General features: G+C 43.9%; 1 protein-coding gene across 1 annotated transcript in view; it reads right to left on the reverse strand.

The window, feature by feature from the left end:
• The window catches only part of LOC145358722 (dedicator of cytokinesis protein 8-like), a 197,157-nt gene that overhangs the window by 171,766 nt on the left and 2,514 nt on the right, over nt 1-22,877 (reverse strand). Inside the window, 7 exon segments of the mRNA XM_080212966.1 lie at nt 723-789; nt 3,125-3,210; nt 4,459-4,626; nt 7,347-7,443; nt 8,771-8,842; nt 12,316-12,491; nt 12,697-12,802. Of these exon segments, the coding sequence (XP_080069092.1) occupies nt 723-789; nt 3,125-3,210; nt 4,459-4,626; nt 7,347-7,443; nt 8,771-8,842; nt 12,316-12,491; nt 12,697-12,802 (772 nt within the window).

The raw sequence follows: 22,877 nt of genomic DNA on the forward strand, positions 1-22,877 counted from the left end.
ATTCAATTTGAACTTGAATTGGTTTTTGCAGCAAGCAAGGAGATGGATTAAGAGCTTGCCCAGTCCACTCCGTGCACTGGCTTTGTAACTCTACTATTAGTGTCACAAGTAGGTAACACTGCAATGAGGTTACTGTGAAAATCCCCTAGTCGCCACATTCTGGCGCCTGTTCGGGTACGCTGAGGGAGAGATTAGCATAGCCAATGCACCTAACCAGCACGTCTTTTGGACTGTGGGAGGAAACCGGAGCACCCGGAGGAAACCCACGCAGACACGGGGAGAACATGCAGACTCTGCACAGACAGTGGCCCAAGCCAGAAATCGAACCCAAATCTTGACAGCTAGCCACTGTGCCGCCCCTTACTTAGAGATGGAGATAGCTTCTTGCCTGAACCTTTTAGTGTATATATGTGCATAGCTACAAGTAGTTCATAAAGACTTGCTGTTAATATGCTGAAGACTACGAAGAGTTCTTTAACAGACAATTTCTGTAACCAACACGATTGCAACAGTTATCAGGAAAAAATAATAATCCATTGTAGACAATTTATTTTTCACAGTTTCCACTTTGATCACATTTCATATCAAAGATATTCAGATATAAATAAATTCAGCAGTTGTACCAGCAGAGTTCCAGGCTCCTGACCCTACCACTGGATCTCAGGAATCTTATGGGAGTAACAAGTAAAGCTCGAGGCTTACTGAATATGATTGATAATCACCTTTCGCCTCTCCTTTAAATCGTATAAAGCCAAAATCAGAAAGAACGGCTCAATTTCAATTTCAAACCTGTCAAGAAAAGAAACCAAATGTAACTGCGGTGGGAGAGATTGAGAGGGTTTCACTTATCACGTGTTGCCTCTCGAGATGTACAGAAATTCAAATTGCTGTGAGAAAACATCTAGAAATTTCCCAAGGGTCACTGTTAAAGTGGGGCAGCAGGGTGGCACAGCGGTTAGCACTGTTGCCTCACAGTGCCAGGGTTCAATTCAGCCTGGGGTCACTGCCTGTGGGGAGTTTGCATGTTCTCCCCATGTCTGCATGGGTTTCCTCTGGGTGCTCCAGTTTCCTCCCACAATCCAAAGATGTGTAGGGTTAGGTTGTTTGATCAGGCTAAATTGATCCTTAGTGTCAGGGGATTAGCAGGGTAATCATGAGGGGCTGTGGGAGTAGAGCCTGGGTGGGATTGTGGTGGGTTCAGATTTGAAGGGCTGACTGGCCTCCTTCTGCACTGTAGGGATTCTATGAAAGAGATATGAAAAGGGAATATCAGAGGAGGGAAGGTTGGTCCACTTGACTGTTAGCTTTCAGAACCGGCTCTACGGAACATGCTGACAGAGTGGGATAGGGAATTCCAGTTGACAGAGTGTAAATTTAGCTGAAGAACATTATCCTGATCCAAAACCCTTCTTTGGAAAACGTCTGAACCTTTGCAGGCACATTACTTGTTTCACTTATATTACTTTATCCATTTAAAGGAAGGGGTGTCAGTGCAATGCTGTGAGCAGGATTACAGAGCACACTAACTAATCTGTGGATGGGAAAAGACAGGCAGGCCAGGGCACGGGATAAGGGCCTGCAAAGTTGGTGCTCTGTGAGGCAATGAGAAAATCTTTTACAATTAAACAGACAGGGAGCAGGTTTCGGAATTTGGCACATAATGCACCTGAAACTGCACTGGTTCGGTTACAGTTCAAATTTCCACTAAAATTCATTTGCATAATCACAAATGTAACATTTTAAATGAACCAGCTTAATCTGGCAGCATAGTGGAATGTTGTGGTCTCTTAATCTAATAAAGAACATATTTACCATAGAGAGAATGCAGCGAAGATTTGCCAGACTGATTCCTGGGTTGGCAGAATTGCCCTATGAGGAGAGATTGGGTTGATTGGACCTATACTCACTGGAATTTAGAAGAATGAGAGGAGATTTTGTTGGAATGTATAAAATTCTGACAGGGCTGTGCAGACTGGATGCAGGAATGTTGTCCTTCTGGCTGGAGGGGCTTGTAGAGCAAGGGGTCACAGTCTGAGGATATAGGGTAGGTTATTTCAAACTGAAATGAGGAGAAATTCTTCGCTTAGCGGGTGTGGTAGAATTCATTACCACAGAAGGTTGCAGAGGCCAAGTCACTGAACATACTTAAGAAGGAATTAGACAGATTTCTAGACTCTAATGGTGTCAAGATGCCATAAGGAGAGGGCTGAAGTGTGGTGTTCAGATAGAGAATCAGCCATGATTATAGTGAATGACAGTAGGTCTGAAGGGCTAAATGGCCTACTCCTACTTCTATATGGTGTGTTTCTATGTTTCAGTATTTTCCTTGCATGATAAAGTATTTATTGTTATTTAATGGTGATAATATGGTACAGATTTATTAGTACAGCTGAAAAGGAGCATTTGTAATCAGTGCCTGCTCACTATAAATTAGCTTGTTGTCTTACAATTGGCTGTGTCTCACTAAAGCGAGCATCAGTTTGCTATCTGGAAGGGTGCAGAAAGAAGGGGCATGAGAGAGTCTAATAGCCAAATCACGCAACAATAGGGTTCACACTTAGACTTTCAGCTCACACTATCTTTGCCTAGGTAATGAGTGGTAAACTCCTGATAATAATGGGTGCAGGCTGCATATTTAGAAGTGAGCTACTGTTATCAAATCTAGGGGAGCATCTGAAATTACTGACAGCAACTTTGGAATGGATGGTAGGTGACAGCACTCCAGTGAAGTGCGGGGTTACAGAGCAGCCCTGCCAGTAAAGGCTGGTTATACAGATCACTGTTGCCAGTGGGGACCAGGTTGAAGAATGACACTGCCAATGAAGATTGGGGTTATAGAGCAGCCCTGCCAGTGGGGACCGGGTTACAGAGCAGCACTGCCAGTGAAGACTGGGGTTACAGAGCAGCACTGCCAGTGAAGACTGGGGTTACAGAGCAGCACTGCCAGTGGGGGCCGGTTACAGATTACACTGGCACTGCCAGTGAGATGAAGGTTATACAGAGCAGCACTGCCATTGCGAACTGGGATTACAGAGTAGAACTGCTGATGAGAAGCGGGTTATAGGACTTCCCTCCATGATTTTGTTTCTTTATTACTTTGAAAGGTTGAACAAAAGTGACTTACTTGAACTCCAGAAAATTAATTTGCAATCTCTGCTCCAGCTGTTCACATGGTGTCTGTGGAATGGCTCGATGATTTACAGCTTCTTCCTGCGAGGAGGTGGAAGTTATCAGAATATTTTAAAAATGGAGAATAATTCCATCAGGAAGAGTGAGCGAGAATTTAAACAGAAAGTGTGGAGGGTTGGGTCAGCAGAGGGCAAGATAATATTTGGGCTCCAATGGATTACTCCAGAATTATTCCTCAGATGCTGTTGGACTAGCTGTGTATCTCCTAACTGTCAGTTCATCATCAGAATGAGGAAAGTTGGGCAGTTTGAGTCCATCCACATCGCAATTTAGAAGAATGAGAGGTGATGGTTTTGACACATGCTGAGGGGATTTGAGCTGGGTGCTGAGAGGATGTTTCCCCTCATTGGGGGTCTGGAACCCATGGCCAAACTTAAAGTTGAAGTTGGGGGGGGGGCATTTTCCAGCCACACTCACCTCATGGCCGGGAATTCCCACTTCAAGTCAACAGACCTTTGCATGGTCCGTGCCCGCCCACTACAATTCCCACAGTGGACAGGGACGGGAAAATTCCATTCAGAGAGTCTCCCATTTAAACTGAAATGAGGAGAATTTCTTTCTCTCATAGGGTCATTAGTCTGTGGAATTCCTATTCCCAGAAAGCAGTGGAGGCTCGGGGTTATCAAATTCATCCCAGGCTGAGTTAGATCAGTTTTTGGCCAATGGGGGTTGGGGGACTGGGGTGTTGTTGGGGGAGGGAGCAGGAAAGTGAAAGTGGAGTTGAGGCCACAATGAGACCAGCCATGATCTCATCGAAAACTGCACAAACAAACATCGAGGGCCAAATGGCCTTTTCCTGCTCCTAGTGCTAGTGCTGTGTTCTTGGGAATAAACACACACCTACATTCCTGAAGTGGTCCAAGTAATAAAAATAAAAAAACTTTAAAAGTGGGCAGCACAGTGACACAGTGGTTAGCACTGCGGCCTCACAGCGCCAAGGGCTCAGGTTCGATTCCCGGCTTGGGTCACAGTCTGTGTGGAGTTTGCACATTCTGTGTGCATTTCCTCCAGGAGCTCCAGTTTCCTCCCACAGTCTGAAAGTTGTGCTGGTTAGGTACATTGACCCGAGCAGGTGCCGCAGTGTGACGACTAGGGGATTTTCACAGTAACCTCATTGCAGTGTTAATGTATGCCTATTTGGAACTAAAAAAATTTTTTTTAAGAAACTACTTTCTGCAACTCATGTCTGAGAGGTTAGAACCCTGACTGATCCCGGGCCACAGTACCGGGATCATATCTCCTCATACACACTACCTGAAGCAGGCTCACCTCATCAGGCGGGGGGTAGAGTGTAAACAGATCTGCCAGCCTGCCAGATTTACGCATTATCTCATTCCTCCGGTCAACCTCCTGGAGATCAGTGGGCTGCAGCAGACTTTGAATGAAGAATTCGGGAGCCTCAGTCTGTAGCTCGTCCGCCTGGGCTGTAACAGAGCTCTGCAATAAAGGAGGTACTTGCATTTGTATAGCACCTTTCACAACCTCAAAGCACATTACAGTCAAGGAGGCATTCTTGAAGTGTAGTCACTAATGTGTGAAATGCAGCAACCCAAATTGCACACAGCAAGAACTCATAGTCGTGTAGTAACGGCCAGGCGGATCTTGGCAGAGGAATAAATGCTGAGGACACCGGGCAGAACTCCCCTTCTCTTCTTCTAAATTACAGTAAGAAGTCTCACAACACCAGGTTAACATCCAACAGATTTATTTGGCAGCACAAGCTTTCAAAGTGTCACTCCTTCATCAGGTGAGTGACTCACTCACTTACTCACCTGATGAAGGAGTGACACTCCGAAAGCTTGTGCTGCCAAATAAATCTGTAGGACTCTAACCTGGCGTTGTGAGACTTCTTACTGTGCTTATCCAAATCCAACACCGGCATCTCCACATCATCTTCTTCTAAATGGCATCTTGGGATTTCTTTTTACTTCACCTCAGTTTAATGTCACGTCTGAAATGGGAGTTACAGCTCATCGCAAAATCACAACCTCTGTGTTTCAATCCTCATGACCTCATTCCAAGTCCCTCCCTGCAATGTTGCTAATTTAACAATATTGTTCACGGTTCTGACCTGTGTCCCGGTTCTTTTAAAATCTACGGTCATGGTCGAAGATCAAAAGTGAAGATATGGGCCAGATTCTCCCAAAAAAATTCTAAGTGCCGATTTCACATAAAAGTGGGAGTAACTCCTGCTGGTTTTTTTAGCGGGATTTTCAAAAATTAATCTCCCGCACTCTGCACTTCAGAGTGTCTCAAAGAGATTCACGTCGAAAATCCAGGGACTCCACAGTCTGGACAGCAATGGAGTTCTGTGTACACACAGATACAGTTTGGCAGCAGTGGAGCTCTGTGTACACACAGACAGTCTGGACAGCTATTCTTGCTGGAGAGGCCAGCAAGTACAGCGCTGAGCAAGTTACTATGTATGTGCCAATCTGCCATAGTGAAGATTGGCGCATGTGCCAATTCTGGCCTCCCAATCGCTGGCTAGCTCAATCATTGGCCAGTCTCATGACACTGCATCGCTGGCCATGCATCCCTCCACAATTGCTGGCCTCCCGGACGTCTCTGATGCCCCTCTGCCAGCCCCAATCTTCTCTCCCCAACCACCACCGGCAGGCACCACGCCCCCCCCCCCCTCCCCCAAACACCCCAATGGTCAGCTCCAATCAGCCCCTTCCTTCCCTCTCTGCCACAGATCCCTACACAGAGTGGCAGTAGGACCCCCACGCCCACCCATACTTTTCTCCCCCATAGGCCCTGCCTCCTTGGCACTGCCCAATGCCCAGTGGGCAGTGTCAAGGTGTCCCTTGGGCATTGCCACTTTGACCCTTGAGCAGTGCCAAGGACCAGGCTGGTAATGCTTAGGGGGCACCCCCCCTTACTCTGACCTCTTGGAGGCCTCCCTTTACTCCAGTGGAGTCAGGCTGCCAGCTCCCCATTAGTGGGGAGCTGTTGTAAACCCCGCTGGAGTGAGCTATTTCCAGCTGGGGGATGGAGTGGGGGGTTAGTAGGCTCGGAGACTTGCTAAACAGCCTCCACTGATGTCTCTTGGCCCACTGCACTGCTCTAGCTGGGAGGATGGCTCCCATGAACTTTAAAGGAGCTGTTACTGCCCAGTATACACAGAAATAGTGCATGGAAAGTTCACCAAGATGTTGCCTGGTCTTGAGGGGGTTGGCTCTGAGGAGAGGTTGAATAAACTAAGATTGTTTTTACTGGAAAAATGGAGGCTGAGGGGAGATCTGATAGAGGTCTACAAAATTATGAGAGCCGTAGACAGATTGGATAGTCAGAGGTTTTTTCCCCAGGGTGGAACTGCCAATTACAAGAGGGCACAGGTTCAAGATGAGAGGGGGGAAAAGTTTAAGGTAGATGTGAGGGGAAAGTCTTTCAACCAGAGTATGGTGGGTGTCTGCAATGCGCTGCCAGAGGAGGTAGTGGAAGCAGATGCATTAGCAACATTTAAGAGGCATCTGGATGGGTACATGAAAAAGGAGGGAATAGAGGGATATGGACTAAGGAAGGGCAGAAGATTTTTTTTAGTTTAGTGACAGCATCATGATCAGCACAGGCTTGGAGAACCAAAGGGCCTGTTCCTGTGCTGCACTTTTCTTTGTTCATCATTTGTTAAACAGCTCGGTAGCAGTGGAGCTCTGTGTACATATGGACACAGTCTGGACAGCAGTGGAGCTCTGTGTACATATGGACACAGTCTGGACAGCAGTGGAGCTCTGTGTACACATGGACACAGTCTGGACAGCAGTGGAGCTCTGTGTACACATGGACACAGTCTGGACAGCAGTGGAGCTCTGTGTACACATGGACACAGTCTGGACAGCAGTGGAGCTCTGCATATACATAGACACAGTCTGGGCAGCACTGGAGCTCTGTGTACACATGGACACAGTCTGGACAGCAGTGGAGCTCTGTGTACACACAGACAGTCTGGGCAGCACTGGAGCTCACACTCCTGCCTTCATCCCACTATATTTGACATAAATCTTGGTCTTGTTCCCACTTCACACCAACCCCTGAATTAACTGTTTTAATGTTAGTGTAGAGTCCTGATTGTTCATGTTGGGAATGTTTTGTTGTCTGACATTAATGGTATTTAATCCACTTTCTACACAGGGAGCGTTCTTGGGGGAGCATACCTGAAAACTTTCCACGTTGAAGCTTTCATCACATTCAAAGATCTGATGAGGAAGGTTCAGTCCTTTCCTCCGACTTCCATTGCTATACTTCTGGTACCTGCGAGAAAAATCAAGAATATGTGTTATGCTGAACCCAGCTGCCCAATGAATTGGTTCCCAGGGCACCACCGTAAATATTCACTCCTTCCACCACTGGCGCACAGTCTGTACAAGATGCAATGCAGCAAATCACCAAAACTTCTTCGAAATCACCACCAGTATCCATCGTCTAGCACCCAGAAGGACAAGGACAGCATCCAGAAAAACAAGTACATACACAGAAAGACAAAGGCAACACAAAGCAGCCACGTTAGAATTATTTCACTATTCTTTCACTGCGCAAAAGGCGATGGATTCACAACTGTTTCAATGTGGTATGATGGGCAGAATCTTCCCATAAATTGTCCTCGTGGCAGTTTCAGTGAGAAATCAGGTGTGCATCTCTCCACGGCACCACTGACTTTTCTCTCCAGATTCTCCAGCACTCAGGGCAGAGAATCTGGTGACGTGGTTTCTGCCGATACTCTGGCAGGGCAAGGCCTGACAGAGCTGGCAAGGCTGGCTCCACAGAGATCAGCGTGCCATCTTTAGAGGGTGCCCAATCTATGCTAAAAAAAGACACCACTTCCCATGGACCTCACAGACAAGATGGGGGAACCCCCTCCATAAGTACTGGGGCAACTCAAATCCCCCTCAAGCACCAGGATAACACAACCACACAAGCATTGGGGTGCCCCCCCCCCCCCCCCCCCCCCGCCACTGCAAACAAGCATCGCCTGCCCCCACCCCGGGCACACCATGCAACAGCATATAATGAAAAATGGGATTAGAATAATTGGGTAGCTTATCTTTGGCCATCTGTTCTGTCTACTTCTATGGTACTCTGACATTAGGCGAGCATCTCGGTACCCCAAAGAACAAAACCTGGGCCAGCACTGCTAACCTAGCCAAGTTGGCCAGAGTGTCAAGCATGATCCCAACCCCTCCCACCCCCACCAAAGCATTGAGCATTGGACGTGAGCCGAAAGAAAAATGGGAGAGCACGAAGAAAAGGGACATATCTTCTCTGTCTGACCCCAAAAACTTAACATTAAAATGAATGTTAAATCGCTGAAGAAGATGAGGGACATTCCAACATAACTGCAGTTTATTCTCTGAGAGGTGACTGGGACTGCTTTGGGAGTTAATACAAGTCTTTGTTGCTTTAATTAGTTGTTCTCCCACCAATGTAGAGTTTGGAAAATCTGTACACCTGGGCTTTTTGGATGCATTGGATAGTCAGTGAATCCTGATTTTGAATGGCATTGTCAGATATAGTGATATATAGATAATCTAGGTAAGTATTAAGCTTGCTGCACGGGTTGGAGTGAGAATATTTCACTTACCTCCTGGTTACTGTCAGCCAGTTCTTGGTGTAAGTCTCAACACATGACCTCACCTGTGGGGTCAAGTTATTCCTGTCAGGCAAAACAAGAAGATTACTCTTTGCCCTAAAAAAGGTACTACAGGAAGGAACGGAAACAAGTCAAAGAACTTGTGTACAAAGCATATCTCCAAAGCAACTAAAATGCTTCACACCCAGTGAATTACATTGCACAATTGCTGTTGTGACATTGAACAGTACAGCAAAGGCACAGGATCTTCAGCCCACAATGTTGTGCCAAATATGATGCCAAATTAAACTAATCCCTTCTGCCTGCTCTTGGTCCATATCCCTCTATTCCTTGCATACTCGTGTTCTTATCTAAATGCCCTCTCATATCTGCCTCCCTCACCATCCCTGGCAGCGCATTCCAGACACTTATCACTCTATGTAAAAAAAACTTGCTCCTCACATCTCCTTTGAACTTTTTTCCTTCTCATCTAGTATTTCAACTCTGGAAAAAGATTCTGACTGTCAACCCTATCTGTGCCTCTCATAATTTTATAGACTTCTATTAGATCACGCCTCAGCATCCGCCGTTCCAGAGGAAACAACCCTAGTTTGTCCAGCCTCTCCTTCGAGCCCATAACCTCTAATTCAGGCGACATCCTGGCAAACCTCTTCTGCACTCTCTCCAAAGCCTTCACATCCTTCCTGTAATATGGCTGCCAGAATCGAACGCAATACGCTGTGTGGCCTAACAAAAGTTTTATAAAGCTGCAACATAACATTCTAACTCTTGTACGCAATGCCCGACCAATAAAGGCAAGCATGCCATATACCTTCTTTACCACCCTATCTATTTGTGTGGCCACTTTCAGAGAGTTATGGACATGAACTCTAATTTCCCGTTGTACATCAATGCTGTTCAGGGTCCTGCCATTAACTGTATACTTATCCTTAACATTTGATCTCCCAAAGTGCAGCACTTCACACTTGCCTGGATTAAACTCCATCTGCCATTTTTCTGCCTATATCTGCAACAGATCTATAACCCGCTGTATCCTTTCACAATCTTTAACACTATCTACAACTCTTGTGTCATCTGCAAACTTACTAACCCACCCATCTATGCTTTCATCCATTATATATCTCACAAACAGCAGTTCCAGTACGGATCCCTGTGGAACACCACTAATCACAGACCTCCAGCCAGAAAAACACCCTTCCACCAGTACTCTCTGACTTCTTGGGCAAGCCAATTCTGAATCAAAGTAGCCAAGTCGCCATGGATCCAGTGCATCTTAATCTTCTGGATGAGCCTACCATGAGGGATCTTGTCGAAAGCCTTGCTAAAATCTATGTAGATAATATCCACCACTCTACCCTCATCAATCAGCTTTTGTCAGCTCCTCAAAGAAAACAATCAAGTTAGCAAGATGTGACCTGCCCAGCACAAAGCACAAATGCTGATTTTCTCTAATTGGGCCATACTTTTCCAAATGCATTGTTAAAGGCAACTATGGCAGCCATTTTGCACTTGCAATGAAGATATTAATGAACAGTTAATTTTCTTTTGGTGCTAGTGCTTGAAGAAAACGAAGAGAATTCTGCTTAACCATGGGGTCTCCTACATGAACAGGTAATTGAGTACTAAATTTAACATTTAATCTGAACAACCACACCTTTGACAATGCAACACACCCCCCGGCATCACACTGATTATGTCCTGCCAGATTATCTGTCCAAATCTTGGAGTCAGGCTTGAACACAAGTCTTTTTGACTCTGAGGTATAAATGTTATCATTGAGACAAGACTGACACAAAACATCGATGGTAGAAATGTTTCACCAGTGGCACAGTGGTTAGCAATGCTGCTCACAGTGCCAGGGTCCCAGGTTCAATTGCGCGCTTGGGTGACTGCCTCTGTGGCGTTTGCATGTTCTCCCAGTGTCTGCGTGGGTTTCCTCTGGGTGCACCAGTTTCCTCCCACAGTCCAAAAAAGTGCAGGTAGGTGAATTGTTCAAAGTAAAATTACCCCTTAGTGTCCCAAGATGTGTAAATTAGACGGGGGGGAGAAGAATGTGTCGGGTTACGGGGATAGGCAAGGGGGGAGGTTCTGGGTGATAATAATCTGTCAGAGAGTCGGTGCAGACGCGATGGGCTGAATAACCTCCTTCTGCAGCATAGGGATTCTATTCTATGATTAGGCCTGTAATAAATAAATTACCCTATTGGCTAATGTTTTTTTCAAGTTGATGAAAATCTTTTAATGTTATAAATTAAAATTTAATGGACAAGCAAGCCAGTCAGTCAAAACCCTCTTCACCCCTGAGGGAATAAAGTGGTATCAGCTCATTACTAATCTCTACTTTCACACAACATGGGGAAGGGAAGTTCAGCTTGTGGCACATGTCTTTGGAAATCAGCTTAGTAAAAACTAAGAAACCACAGTTTCCACTTTCTCCATGTGAGTCGGGATGGTGACTTCCTAGTGAACCTGCTCTTGGGCCCGGCGAAACGCGCCATTTACAGGTCCAGGCAGCGGGCGATCGAGGGGGCTGTCCATCCTGTCTGGCCCTCTACCGCAGCTACATTTGCGGCCAGGTGTCCCTGGAGAGGGAGCATGCGGTGTCCACGAGTGCAGTTGACGCCTTCCGCGTCCGTGGGAACCGCAGGGACTGGGGTGCGTTATTGACTCTGATAATCACATTTTAATTTGATGTTTTTAAGTTTCCTTTGTGCTTTGATTTTGTTCGGGCTGTTCCCCTTCCTTTTGGAGAGTTCCCCTTTTACTTTATCCTGATTTAACTTGCGTTTGTTTATTTGGTTTGACCTTAAAAGAGGCCATTTGACACAAATGCTTGCATCTAGTGCTCCTAAGGAGCTAAATTTTAATTTAACTTCAAATGATGAAGATCAGGTTTGAGCTTTGAAAGACAAGGTGGGCTGCTATTAATGCACATGTGATGCTTCTGCCAAGGGCGAGTGTGGTTTAAATGGATTAATCTCAGCAAAGGCAGGTTTGGTGGTGTACACATTGCAAAGGTGAGGCAGTGAGACATGGCAGCAAAGTAAACAGGGAGAGATACTGAGATGTAGGGGATCGATATAGAGAAACAAAGATTACACAAATACATGTCAATTGACTACATGTGTAAGAGCAATATACTGATGTATACAGCAGTACATTAGAAATGATTACAGCACATACTTGCCTGCAACCAGCAGAAGATAAGTTCACAACAAAAACAGAAAATGCTAGCAAATCTCAGCACGTCTGATAGCATCTGAGCTCTGAAGAAGGGTCATATAGATTCAAAATGTTGGCTCTATTCTCTCCCCACAGATACCGTCAGACCTGCTTAGATTTTCCAGCATTTTCTGTTTTTGTTTCAGATTCCAGCATCCACAGTATTTTGCTTTTATCTTAGAAGGTAACTTCACGTCTGTGCCCACTCCAACACTTCATTAACTTTCATTCAACCCAACAATTAAAAAGGGTAGTGAGTGATCAAGTGTCAGTATGACTAGATGTTGCATTTTGTTTTGAATTGATCCACTTACCAATTGTCTGGGACAGCGGGGTTAACTGTCCGGTACTGTCTAGGAGATAATATCACCTCAACGTCATCCTTAGGGAAATCCACTAGATCCTGTAGTGGTCCCAGCTCAAGATTCGCCATCTGATTGGCTACATGAGCCTCAAAGTCTGAGGGCTCCACAGGGTCAAATCTAAGTGGCTAAAGAAAAAACACATAGGCGATAGAGGTTAGGGAGAAAGAAGGTTATTTAAATAGTACTGCAGGATGTTCCAAAGCAATCCACTGTTGATGAAATGTAGCAACTTTTGTAATGTAGGGAACTGCAGCGACCAAATTGCTGTCATTATTTATCACTTTGTACAGATGTTGAACACTCCACTCATCAGATGCTGGCAATACTCACAGTGTCTTGTGATGGTGCTGGGGTGGAGCTGGGCTGTTGTCCGTCACTCGACAGAATCCTTCTGTAGCGTGGTACAAACAGCTTCAATTCACCAGTAGCCTCTTCACTGCAAATCAGACAGAAAAAGATTCAAGTCAAAAAAAATCGCAGTGAGACAGCCCCTGCCAGGCCTGTGGGAGACCCCAAAGTCCAGAATTTTGGTTTGAAGATTAATTGCAGGAGGATCCCACAAGCAGCACGAGGTAACTAATGAATAAGGTCTTGTCAGTTGAGGGACAAGTGTTGGCCAGGGTACAAAGAGCAATCCCCGCTACTCCACCAATGGAGAGATTGGATGGACATCGCAGTTTGACTGATAAATGCAGCACCCTCTCAACATGGCAGTGAAATGTCAATAGATCACAGGTCCTAGTGTAGGTCTTGAATCTATAACCTTCTGATCTTGGAAGCTACAGGGTTACCAATTGAACCAAAGCTAACACTGACTGGAGCTCATTACCCCTCCTCCAGTTTTCTTTTTTTCCCTCGCTTTCTGGAGTTTTTATAGATGACACCCCTGAGGGCACTTCCAACACCTCATTTCAAGTACTGTATATTCACCAGCGAGCCAGGATGGTGAATATCAACACCAATTTGTATTTATATCATATAGGAAAATAACCTAAGATGCCTTACAGAAACTTAAACCAAAAATTCAATGCATACAGAGCCAAAGATGGAACTATTAGGAGTAGTGAACAAAGGTTCAGTTGAAGAGTTGGGTTTTAAAGAAGAGTTTAAAAGGAGGACAGCACGTGGAATAGTGGAATCCAGGGAGGCATTTTTTTTCCCACTCATTAATGAGATGCGGGTGTTGTAAATCACAGCAGCATTTATTGCTCATTCCTAATTGCCCTTGAGAAGGAGATGGTGAGTTGCCTCATTGAACTGCTGCAGTCCATGAACTTAGCACTAATGTTGGATTCTAGGACTCAGCTAGGAATCCTGCGATGAATACCTCACCTTCTGACTCCCCAAAACCTGTCTATCTACAAGGCACAAGTCAGAAGCGTGATGGGATACTCCCCAATTGCTTGGATGAGTGTAGCTCCAATACCACCCAGGACAAAGCAAACTGCTTGATCAGCACACAAGGCACCAACTTAAAGCTTCCACTAACGAGGCACACTGGGGGAAATCTGTACCATATTCAAGTTGCATCGCAGCAACTCAAAGCTCCTTCAGCAGCACTTTGCAACCTTAACTAGCTGGAAGGACAAGGGCAGCAGGTGCATGGGAACACCACCACCTGCAAGTTCCCCTCCAAGTCACTCACTAACCTGCCTTGATACTATAATCACCAGTTATTCACCATCACTGGAACAAAATCCTGAACTCCTTCCCTAACAGCACTGTGGATGTACTTACACCACATGGACTTCAGCAATTCAAGAAGTCAGCTTACCACCACCTTCTCAGGGGCAATTAGGGATGGGCAATGAATGCTGACCTAGCAACGCTCACATCCCATGAAGGAATAGAAGAAAATATGAATGAAGAGATAGAACCATAAAATCCTACAGTGCAGAAGAAGGCCATTTGGCCCATCGAGTCTGCATCAACAACAATCCCACCCAGGCCCTATCCCCATAACCTCATCTATTTACCCTAGCTAGTCCCCCTGACACAAACAGGCAATTTTAACATGGCCAATCAACCTAACTCGCATATTTTTGGACTGTGGGAGGAAACCAGAGCACCCAGAGGAAACCCACGCAGACATGGGGAGAATGCACAGACTCTACACAGACAGTCATAGAAGGCTGGAATTGAACCCGGGTCCCTGGTGCTGTGAGGCAGCAGTGCTATTCACTGTGGCACTGTGCCACCCAGATTCAAAAGTTGTGTAAGCAGCAAGCTTAAAGGAAGTGTTATGACCTTGGAGAGCAAGCTGCAGAAATCTACAAGCACGAACAAACGCAAAGGAAGGTTCGAAGATTAGTGAATACTCTTCAGTAAGTAAGGGAACTCCGATAAGTGACGTGGCTAGAATACATCAGACTTTGTGTGTGAACTGTCAAGGATTATGACTCGGAACAACACAAACAATTTTTATACAAAGAATTGCTGAAAGAAACCTCAGCACAGGTGGGCATTAGGGAGATAAACAAGCAAGAAATGTCAGAAACCTCCCCCCAACAATCTAAGGCTGGATGTAACACTGACTGCAGCCAGCGGTTTGGGTAATTGGGAAGTTTACAATGTCACAGGGAACTGGTTACATTTTACTAATAATTTTGTTTCCTGTCAACTCCAACACTAACCCACAACAGCAAAAGCTTTGTTAATCTAAAAAAGAAAATAACTCCAAACCCCATTAAGTTTAGCAGCCACATCCAGAAAGAGGAACAAACTGCTTCAGGTTCAGTCTCTTTGTTCATAACTTTATCCTAACCCCTGACTGGGTATCCACCCTTCAACAGGAGATCCACTCTGCAGCTGCAGAGAAACAGCAACAAGAGCACAATAATGCTGTTGGGACATATCAAAAGGTTCAGGGAGGCATAGCAGCTATATAAAAATGGTGACAATACAGAAAGAGGCCACTCAGCCCTCTGCACCACCCAAAAAGAGAAACAAAGAACCTAGCTGCTTAGTTTTATTCTATTTTCCAACACCTCATCCATAGCCTTGCAAGTTACAGCATTTCCAGTGAAGATCCAGGTACTTTTTCGAAGAGTTGAGCATTTCAGCCTCAACCACCAACTTAGTGAATTCCAGACACCCACCATCCTCTGGATGAAAAAGCTTTTCCTCCTGTCCCCTCTAATCCTTCTACCAATCACCTAAAACTACGTCCTCTGGTAATTAACTCCTCAGGTAGGGGAAAACAAGTTTTTCCTGTCTATTCTGTCTTAGCCCCTCATAATTTTGTCTATCTCAATTAGGTCACTCCTTAGCCTCTTCTATTACAAGGAAACTAATTCTAGTCTCTCTATTCTCTCCTCATAGTTGCAATTTTCAAGCCCTGGCAACATTCTTGTAGATCTCCTCTGCACTCTCTCCAGAGCAATTATATCTTTTCTGTAATGTGGTGACCAGAACCGTACACAAAACTCCAGCTGTGGCCTAACCAGAATTTTATACAATTCCATCATTATACCCCTGCTTTTATATTCAATTCTTCACTGTATAAACGAAAGCATTTTATACACTTTCTTGACCATTGTCCTGCCAATTTCAAAGACCTGTGGGCATGCACTCCAAGATGTCTCATTTCTTCAACCCCTCTCAATATCTTCCCTTTTATTGAGTATCCCTTTGTTTTATTTGAATATAAGAACTCAAGAACAAAGAGCAGGAGTAGGCCATCGGGCCCTTCGAGCCTGCTCCGCCGTTCAATAATATCATGGCTGATCCTGTCATGGACTCAGCTCCACTTACCTGCCGCTCACTGTAACCCTTAATTCCTTTACTGTTCAAAAATTTCTCTATCCTTGCCTTAAAAACATTCAATGAGGCAGCCTAAATGCTTCACCGGGCAGGGAATTCCACAAATTCACAACCTTTTGTGTGAAGAAGTTCCTCCTTAACTCAGTCCTATACCTACTACCCCTTATTTTGAGACCATGCTCTCTAGTTCTAGTTTCACCTGCCGGTGGAAACAACTTCCCTGCTTCTATCTTATCTATTCCCTTCGTAATCTTATATGTTCCTATAAGATCTCCCCTAATTCTTTTGAATTCCAACGAGTATGGCCTCAGTCTACTCAGTCTCTCCTCATAAGCCAACCTCTCAACTTCAGAATCAATCTGCTGAATCTCCTCTGTAGCCCCTCCAGTGCCAGAATATCCTTTCTCAAGTACGAAGACCAAAATTGTACACAGTACTCCAGGTGTGGCCCCACCAGCACCTTATACAGCTGCAACTGCCTTCCCCAAATGCAATTATCGCATACTTTTCTGAATTGAATTCCATTTGCCAATTTTCCACCTACTCAGTCCAATCATTGATATGATTCTGGAGTTGACAGCTATTCTCTTCACTATCAGCTATTCAGCCAATGTTGTGTCATCTGCAATTTTCTCAATTAGATGGCCAACGCCTACTGTTAACTGTCTGCTCAGACAGGTCAGTGAGCACCAATGGGGATGACCCCATGAACATCAGGTGACAAACCCACTGGTTTGCCCATCCTAGTCTATGGGCAGATGGCACATGCCAACTGCCATTCAACCCTGTCCAAATGCCTCAGTACTGGCTTAAAGCAATCACAAGTAACTTGGGCTGTTAATCTAGCAACACCAGTGTCTGATATGGAAAGTGTGAGACAAACAACACTTACACTCCATAGGTAAAGACTTGAAGGTGACAGTGTTTGGCATGCACTAAAGTTCTTGCGTCAAAATAAAAATGAGCTAAAATTAGATTTAAGTCAGAACGAACCTGTCCTTCATTTGATCAAACAGAAAAAGCAAAGCCTAATGGCGTGTGTATCAGTATCCCTATCCCTGATACCATAACCATTGGCATCAATAACATCCATCAATGCAAGCACCCCTCATTACCTCTATCCTACTTTTGTATTCAATACCTCACCTAATGAAGGAAAGCATTTTATATGCTTTCTCGACCACCTATTCTGCCAACTTCAAGGACCTGTGGACATGCCCTCCAAGATCAGTCACTTCCTCAACCCCTCTCAATATCTTCAAATTTATTGAGCATCACCTTTGCTTTATTTTCCCTTCCCAAATGCAATTATTTCCAGGTTTCTTTTTAAGTATATTTAGCATGTGCTGTGCCATACAGGAAACCCCGGAGTTCTACACGAAACTTTAACAGCCCCACCGGTTACAACTTCCTCATGGAAAATGACTGTGGGTGGGAACGTGGTGCACAGCGCATTACTAAATATGCCTAAAGGCTGGGCAGCTAGAATCCGCAGCTTAGACAGTTTAAAATTATGTAACTTTACTCCCCTGACTCGAGGAGTCTGCTTTTTCACAAGGGCTGTCCAATCTCCTTTGCCCTCCCATTGCATCAGCCATGGGTTACAAAGCAGTCACGGCACTACCAGATTTGATGGGTGAGTAAGTATTTTAGATCGGTATCTGGCAGAGAACGCAGCCATGGGCACTGTGACTGATCAGATACACCTCTTTTGTATCTTGAACCTGACACATTCCAACATGGATAATCACTTATTCTGTACCAAAAATAATTGCTACCCAGAGGCTAAAAGTGTCATAGAGGTTTACAGCATGGAAACAGGCCCTTCAGCCCAACTTGTCCATGCCGCCCTTTTTTTAAACCCCTAAGCTAATCCCAACTGCTCACATTTGGCCCATATCCCTCTATATCATCCTGGGAGCTGATTGCAGCTGTATGGCTGCAAACCTCTGTATAGTTTCAACATGCAAATAAATTATCTAAATGCTTTTTAAAAGACAAAATTGTACCCCCCTCTACTACTACCACTGGCAGCTTGTTCCAGGCACTCACCGCCCTCTATGTTAAAAAAGTTGCCCCTCTGGACACTTTTGTATCTCTCCCCTCTCACTTTAAACCTAAGCCCTCTAGTTTTAGACTCCCTTACCTTTGGGAAAAATATTGAATATCTGTGCCTCTCATTATTCTATAGACCTCTATCAGATCATCCCTCAGCCTCCTACGTTCCAGAGAAAAAAGTCCCAATCTATCCAGTCTCTCCTTATAACTCAATCCATTAAATCCCAGTAGCATCCTAGTAAATCTTTTCTGTACTCTCTCTAGTTTAATAATATCCTTTCTATAATAGGATGATCAGAATTGCACACGGTATTCTAAGTGTGGCCTTACCAATATTTTGCACAACTTCAATAAGACATCCCAATCTCTGTATTCAATGTTCTGACCGATGAAACCAAGCATTTTGAATGCCTTCTTCACCACTCTGTCCACCTATGACTCCACTTTCAAATAGCTATGAACACGTACCCCTAGATCTCTCTGTTCTGTAACTCTCCCCAACACCCTACCATTAACTGGGTAAGTCCTGGCCTGGTTCAGTCCGCCAAAATGCATCACCTCGCATTTGTCTATTGGTGGTGACAAGCGAGTGAAGATACAGAAGGCCCAGGAAAAACAAAATGACATTTAGAAATAAAAGAGATTAAAAAGCATAGGCTTAAATTCTACTGCTAGGGGAAAACCCATCCAATTTAAATGATGGATAATTCCATTGTATCAAATGGCATTTATAGTGTATCTTTTGCTCATTGATCATGGGTCTTAACCTTCCTTTTGGTACTTCAATATTTCTGCTCTCTGTCTAATTTTGTTTTGTCCATTTTGTTGATTTTCTCAGGTCAGATCTTTATTTTCAGTAAATGTACCACAAAAAATAATCTAAGCATGCCAAGTAAACAAAAGCATAAATTGTTTTTGCCCACGCCCATTTTTACAACTACCTTTTAAAATTGACATATCTTTACGTCAGTGGAATCTCTGTGATAATTATAGATACCATAAGCTGCATTACACAGAAATTCCAAAGCAGTCTGCAATAGGCTGCAAACCACATGAGCCACAAATATTCTATAAGCTAGTAACACAGCATCACTGCAACAATCACATTCCTGGGTGTTAATAAGATCCAAGCCAGCTGGCAAAATCAAAACCAACACATGGAGCTTTTCTTCTTATTGACTCGCTCAGTCTCACAGCTCTCCTCCCATTCCGCCTATTTAAACATGCTCAATGTCCATCACTCGTTTTTCTTAACCTTAACAATATAATTGACGCAACATTAAAACTTGAAACCAGGTTAGGACTGAACAAGCAGTCTCCATGGGTCAAAATTGAACATGGTGTCACAAAACTCACACGTTACAGGCACTGTCCAGCAAGCTGTGTGTGGAGTTTGCATGTTTTCCCTGTGACTGCGTGGCTTTCTTCCTGGTGCTCCGGTTTCCTCCCACAATCCAAAGAAGCGCAGGCTAGGTTGATTGCTCATGTTAAATTGCCCCTTAAATACAGGGAGATTAACAGGGTTAATACGTGGGGGGGATAAGGCCTGGGTGGGATTGTTGTCGGTGCAGGCTCAAAGGACTTAATGGCCTCCTTCTGCACTGTAGGGATTTGATGATATCAATGATGAGAAGGAACGTGAATGAGATAAAGAGATAGGGAGGACAGACAGGTGCCAGTGCAAATACTCCCAACAGACTGGATACAGTATATAACAGCAAGCAAACATTCATCCCTAACAAGCACAGAGGTTACTAGGCGTTTCATTCAGGTACTTGCACCAAATTTTTTTACTGATTTAGCTGTCAAAACATTTCATCCAAGTTTGATTCTTGGTCTGTGTTGAGGTAAAAGACCTTACCCGAGTGAAGTAGTGGAGGTGCTTGAGTTCAACCAGAGCCAATGACAATTGTTCAAAAGGGAATATGTATGGACAGAATTGGGTTTCCTCTACAAATAACCCTGGCAACCACTGCCTAACACAATTGGCTATTTGAGTGAAGCATCAGAAGGTAGACAGGAACCATGGAATACAAACATCAACAACAGGAAAGTCAGCAGCTAAAGGGAGGAGTGGACTCTAAATATTACAAAGAAATATGTAAATAATTTACTGAAAATGATAACAGCAAAAGAATAGTCAGTTTTAGAACATGGAATTGCAAATGAACTCAGAATTGTGGTCTTATACTTGGTGAGTTGGGCACATCTCAGCAACATTGGTTATACCCAAACAGCAATGTCAAAGGTCAAACATTGCCAGGTCGGGGGTCACTGATAAAGAAGCAGAAAGTTTGATTCTGAGCCTGAGTTCCCTGGCACCCAAGCAATACTCGCTTTTAAAATCCAAATTGAGCAGCCCTGACCTAGGGGTCAGTTGCCCTAATACAACTCAGTGCATCTCCATTTAATGGTAGCAGTGGGTGGGGGTAAGCTACACAAGGAAGACTAAACTGAGTCTATGAGGGGAGGCAGAATTCTTCAGATTCCACCCTCTTTATCTCTCTCTTCCTCTCTCTTTATCTCTGTATCCTCCTTGACAGTACACCTATCCTATCCCACCACTCCATACCACCCATTCACAGCATGGTGGCACAGTAGTTAGCACTGCTGCCTCACAACGCAAAGGGATCCGGGTTCAATTCCCAGCTTGGGTCACTGTCGGTGCAAAGTTTGCATGTTCTCGTCACATCTGTGTGGGTTTCCTCCAGGTGCTCCGGTTTCCTCCCACAGTCTGAAAGACGTGCTGGTTAAGTGCATTGGCCATGCTAAATTCTCCATCAGTGTACCCAAACAGGCGCTGGAGTGTGTTGACTAGGGGATTTTCACAGTAGCTTCATTGCAGTGTTAATGTAAGCCTATATGTGATATTAATATTAACTTCACATTGAAATTTCTAATTCTGGCCTCTTGCATGATCCTGGTTTTACTGCTCATGCATTCTGCTGCTTGGGCCTTATGCTCTCAAAATCCCTCTTTAAACCTATCGAATTCACCCTCCTCCTTTAAAACTCCCTTCAAAGGCTATCACTTTGACCAAATTCTGCCTGCCCTAACATCTTTTAATGTGACTCAGGTGTCAAATTTTGTTTGATAGTCACTCCTGTGAAACCCCTCACAATGCTATATTGTGTTAAAGACACTTCATAAATGGAAGATGTTTGTGCATTCACATCCTTAATAGGCTTGCTTAGCACATAATTAAAGTAGATTGGATTGTTTCAATTGAATTCTTAGATTTACACCATGTCCCGTGAAATAAAACTTAGGATCAAAATCTGTTAAGATAAGCAGACGCAGACAGAGAGGTAGGCACAAGCCAACAGATAAATAGGCCAATAGGAACAGCTCAACTCATTCAAATAGGCTCAGAGTTTGCATTTATTTTGAATAAACTAATACATTATCCACAATAACATTCAACAGTTTTACACTCACTCTGCACAGGAGAGCTTGTAGTTTGCAAATTGGGGTGAGAATGAAGGGGGGCCAGCGTAGAGGGAGAGTTAATGAATTCCAGATATATAAAAGTTCCCAGCACAAACAAATAAGGGAACAACTTGTTGATCATAAATGAGAAAAAAACTCACTGGAACAAAATATCAGAATACATCAAAACAAGATAAAAGAGTGATAATCATGGCAAAGAGAGGCTTATATGAACACAAATCTACAAACACAAGATGTAACAGTAAGAACATGATTCAGTATAACAGTGAGAGTGCAGGCAGAGGACTGGCTTGAAATGAAGGAGAAATATTGTTAATAATTACTTTCTTCGAAGACAGAGATCAGCAACATGCTCTTAATAAAGAAGAGGTAATTCAAGCAAAATAAAAGTATTCAATATAAGATGGAAATATTATATAAACTGAAAGGGCTCAAAACACAAATAAATCCTTTGAGCAGGACGGTTTTTATTCCACAGTTCTGAGAAAGACAATGGAGCAGAGTTATAAGATATTGACAACTGTCATGAGGAAGAGAATTACACTGGAGAGGCACCAATAAATTGAAAACAGGCAAATGTGATAACCACATTCAAAAAGGGAGGCGAACTGCAGATGTTAAGTCTTCAATTTTGTACATCACCCTAGAATGAGCAGGTATCATCATCCAATAATGACCATGTAAACAGCACTCAAAGAATTTACATGGGGTATATCTCATCAGAGGCCTCCTTGATTTGTATCCAAAGGGTTCATAGATACATGCTGTACTAAGACTTACACGTGAAAAACAATTAGTTACACACGTAGCTGTGAGGATTCATAAATTGTGGGTCTGGATAAGAAATTGACAGTAGAGGAGGAAACAACGGGCGTTTGCAACAGAAGTTATAATTGAATGGGACAAACTGCCAGTTAGGGTACGCCAAGGAACAATGTTGGGACCGCTACCATTTATAAATTGACCTCAATGATTTGAACTAAGAAATGTAAAGAAAACTGGTTAGATTTGCAGATGATACTAAAGCAGGACTCGGCTGAATGAAGTTCAGAAATGAATTATACAAAGTTTTTTTTTGACTACCTTATAAAATACCTTGGGAGGTTTCTTGGAGTTAAATGGCTCTACATAAATCAAAGTGTTATTGTATATATGGGTACAAGAATAGCAAATGAAATGCAATAGAGACAAATGTAAGAAGAATTGCACATATGGAGGGATAGTAAGTATCGCCAATAGTT

Source organism: Carcharhinus amblyrhynchos, chromosome 26 (genome assembly GCF_965287045.1).
Source record: "Carcharhinus amblyrhynchos chromosome 26, sCarAmb.v2.hapA, whole genome shotgun sequence".
Lineage (NCBI taxonomy): Eukaryota > Metazoa > Chordata > Chondrichthyes > Carcharhiniformes > Carcharhinidae > Carcharhinus > Carcharhinus amblyrhynchos.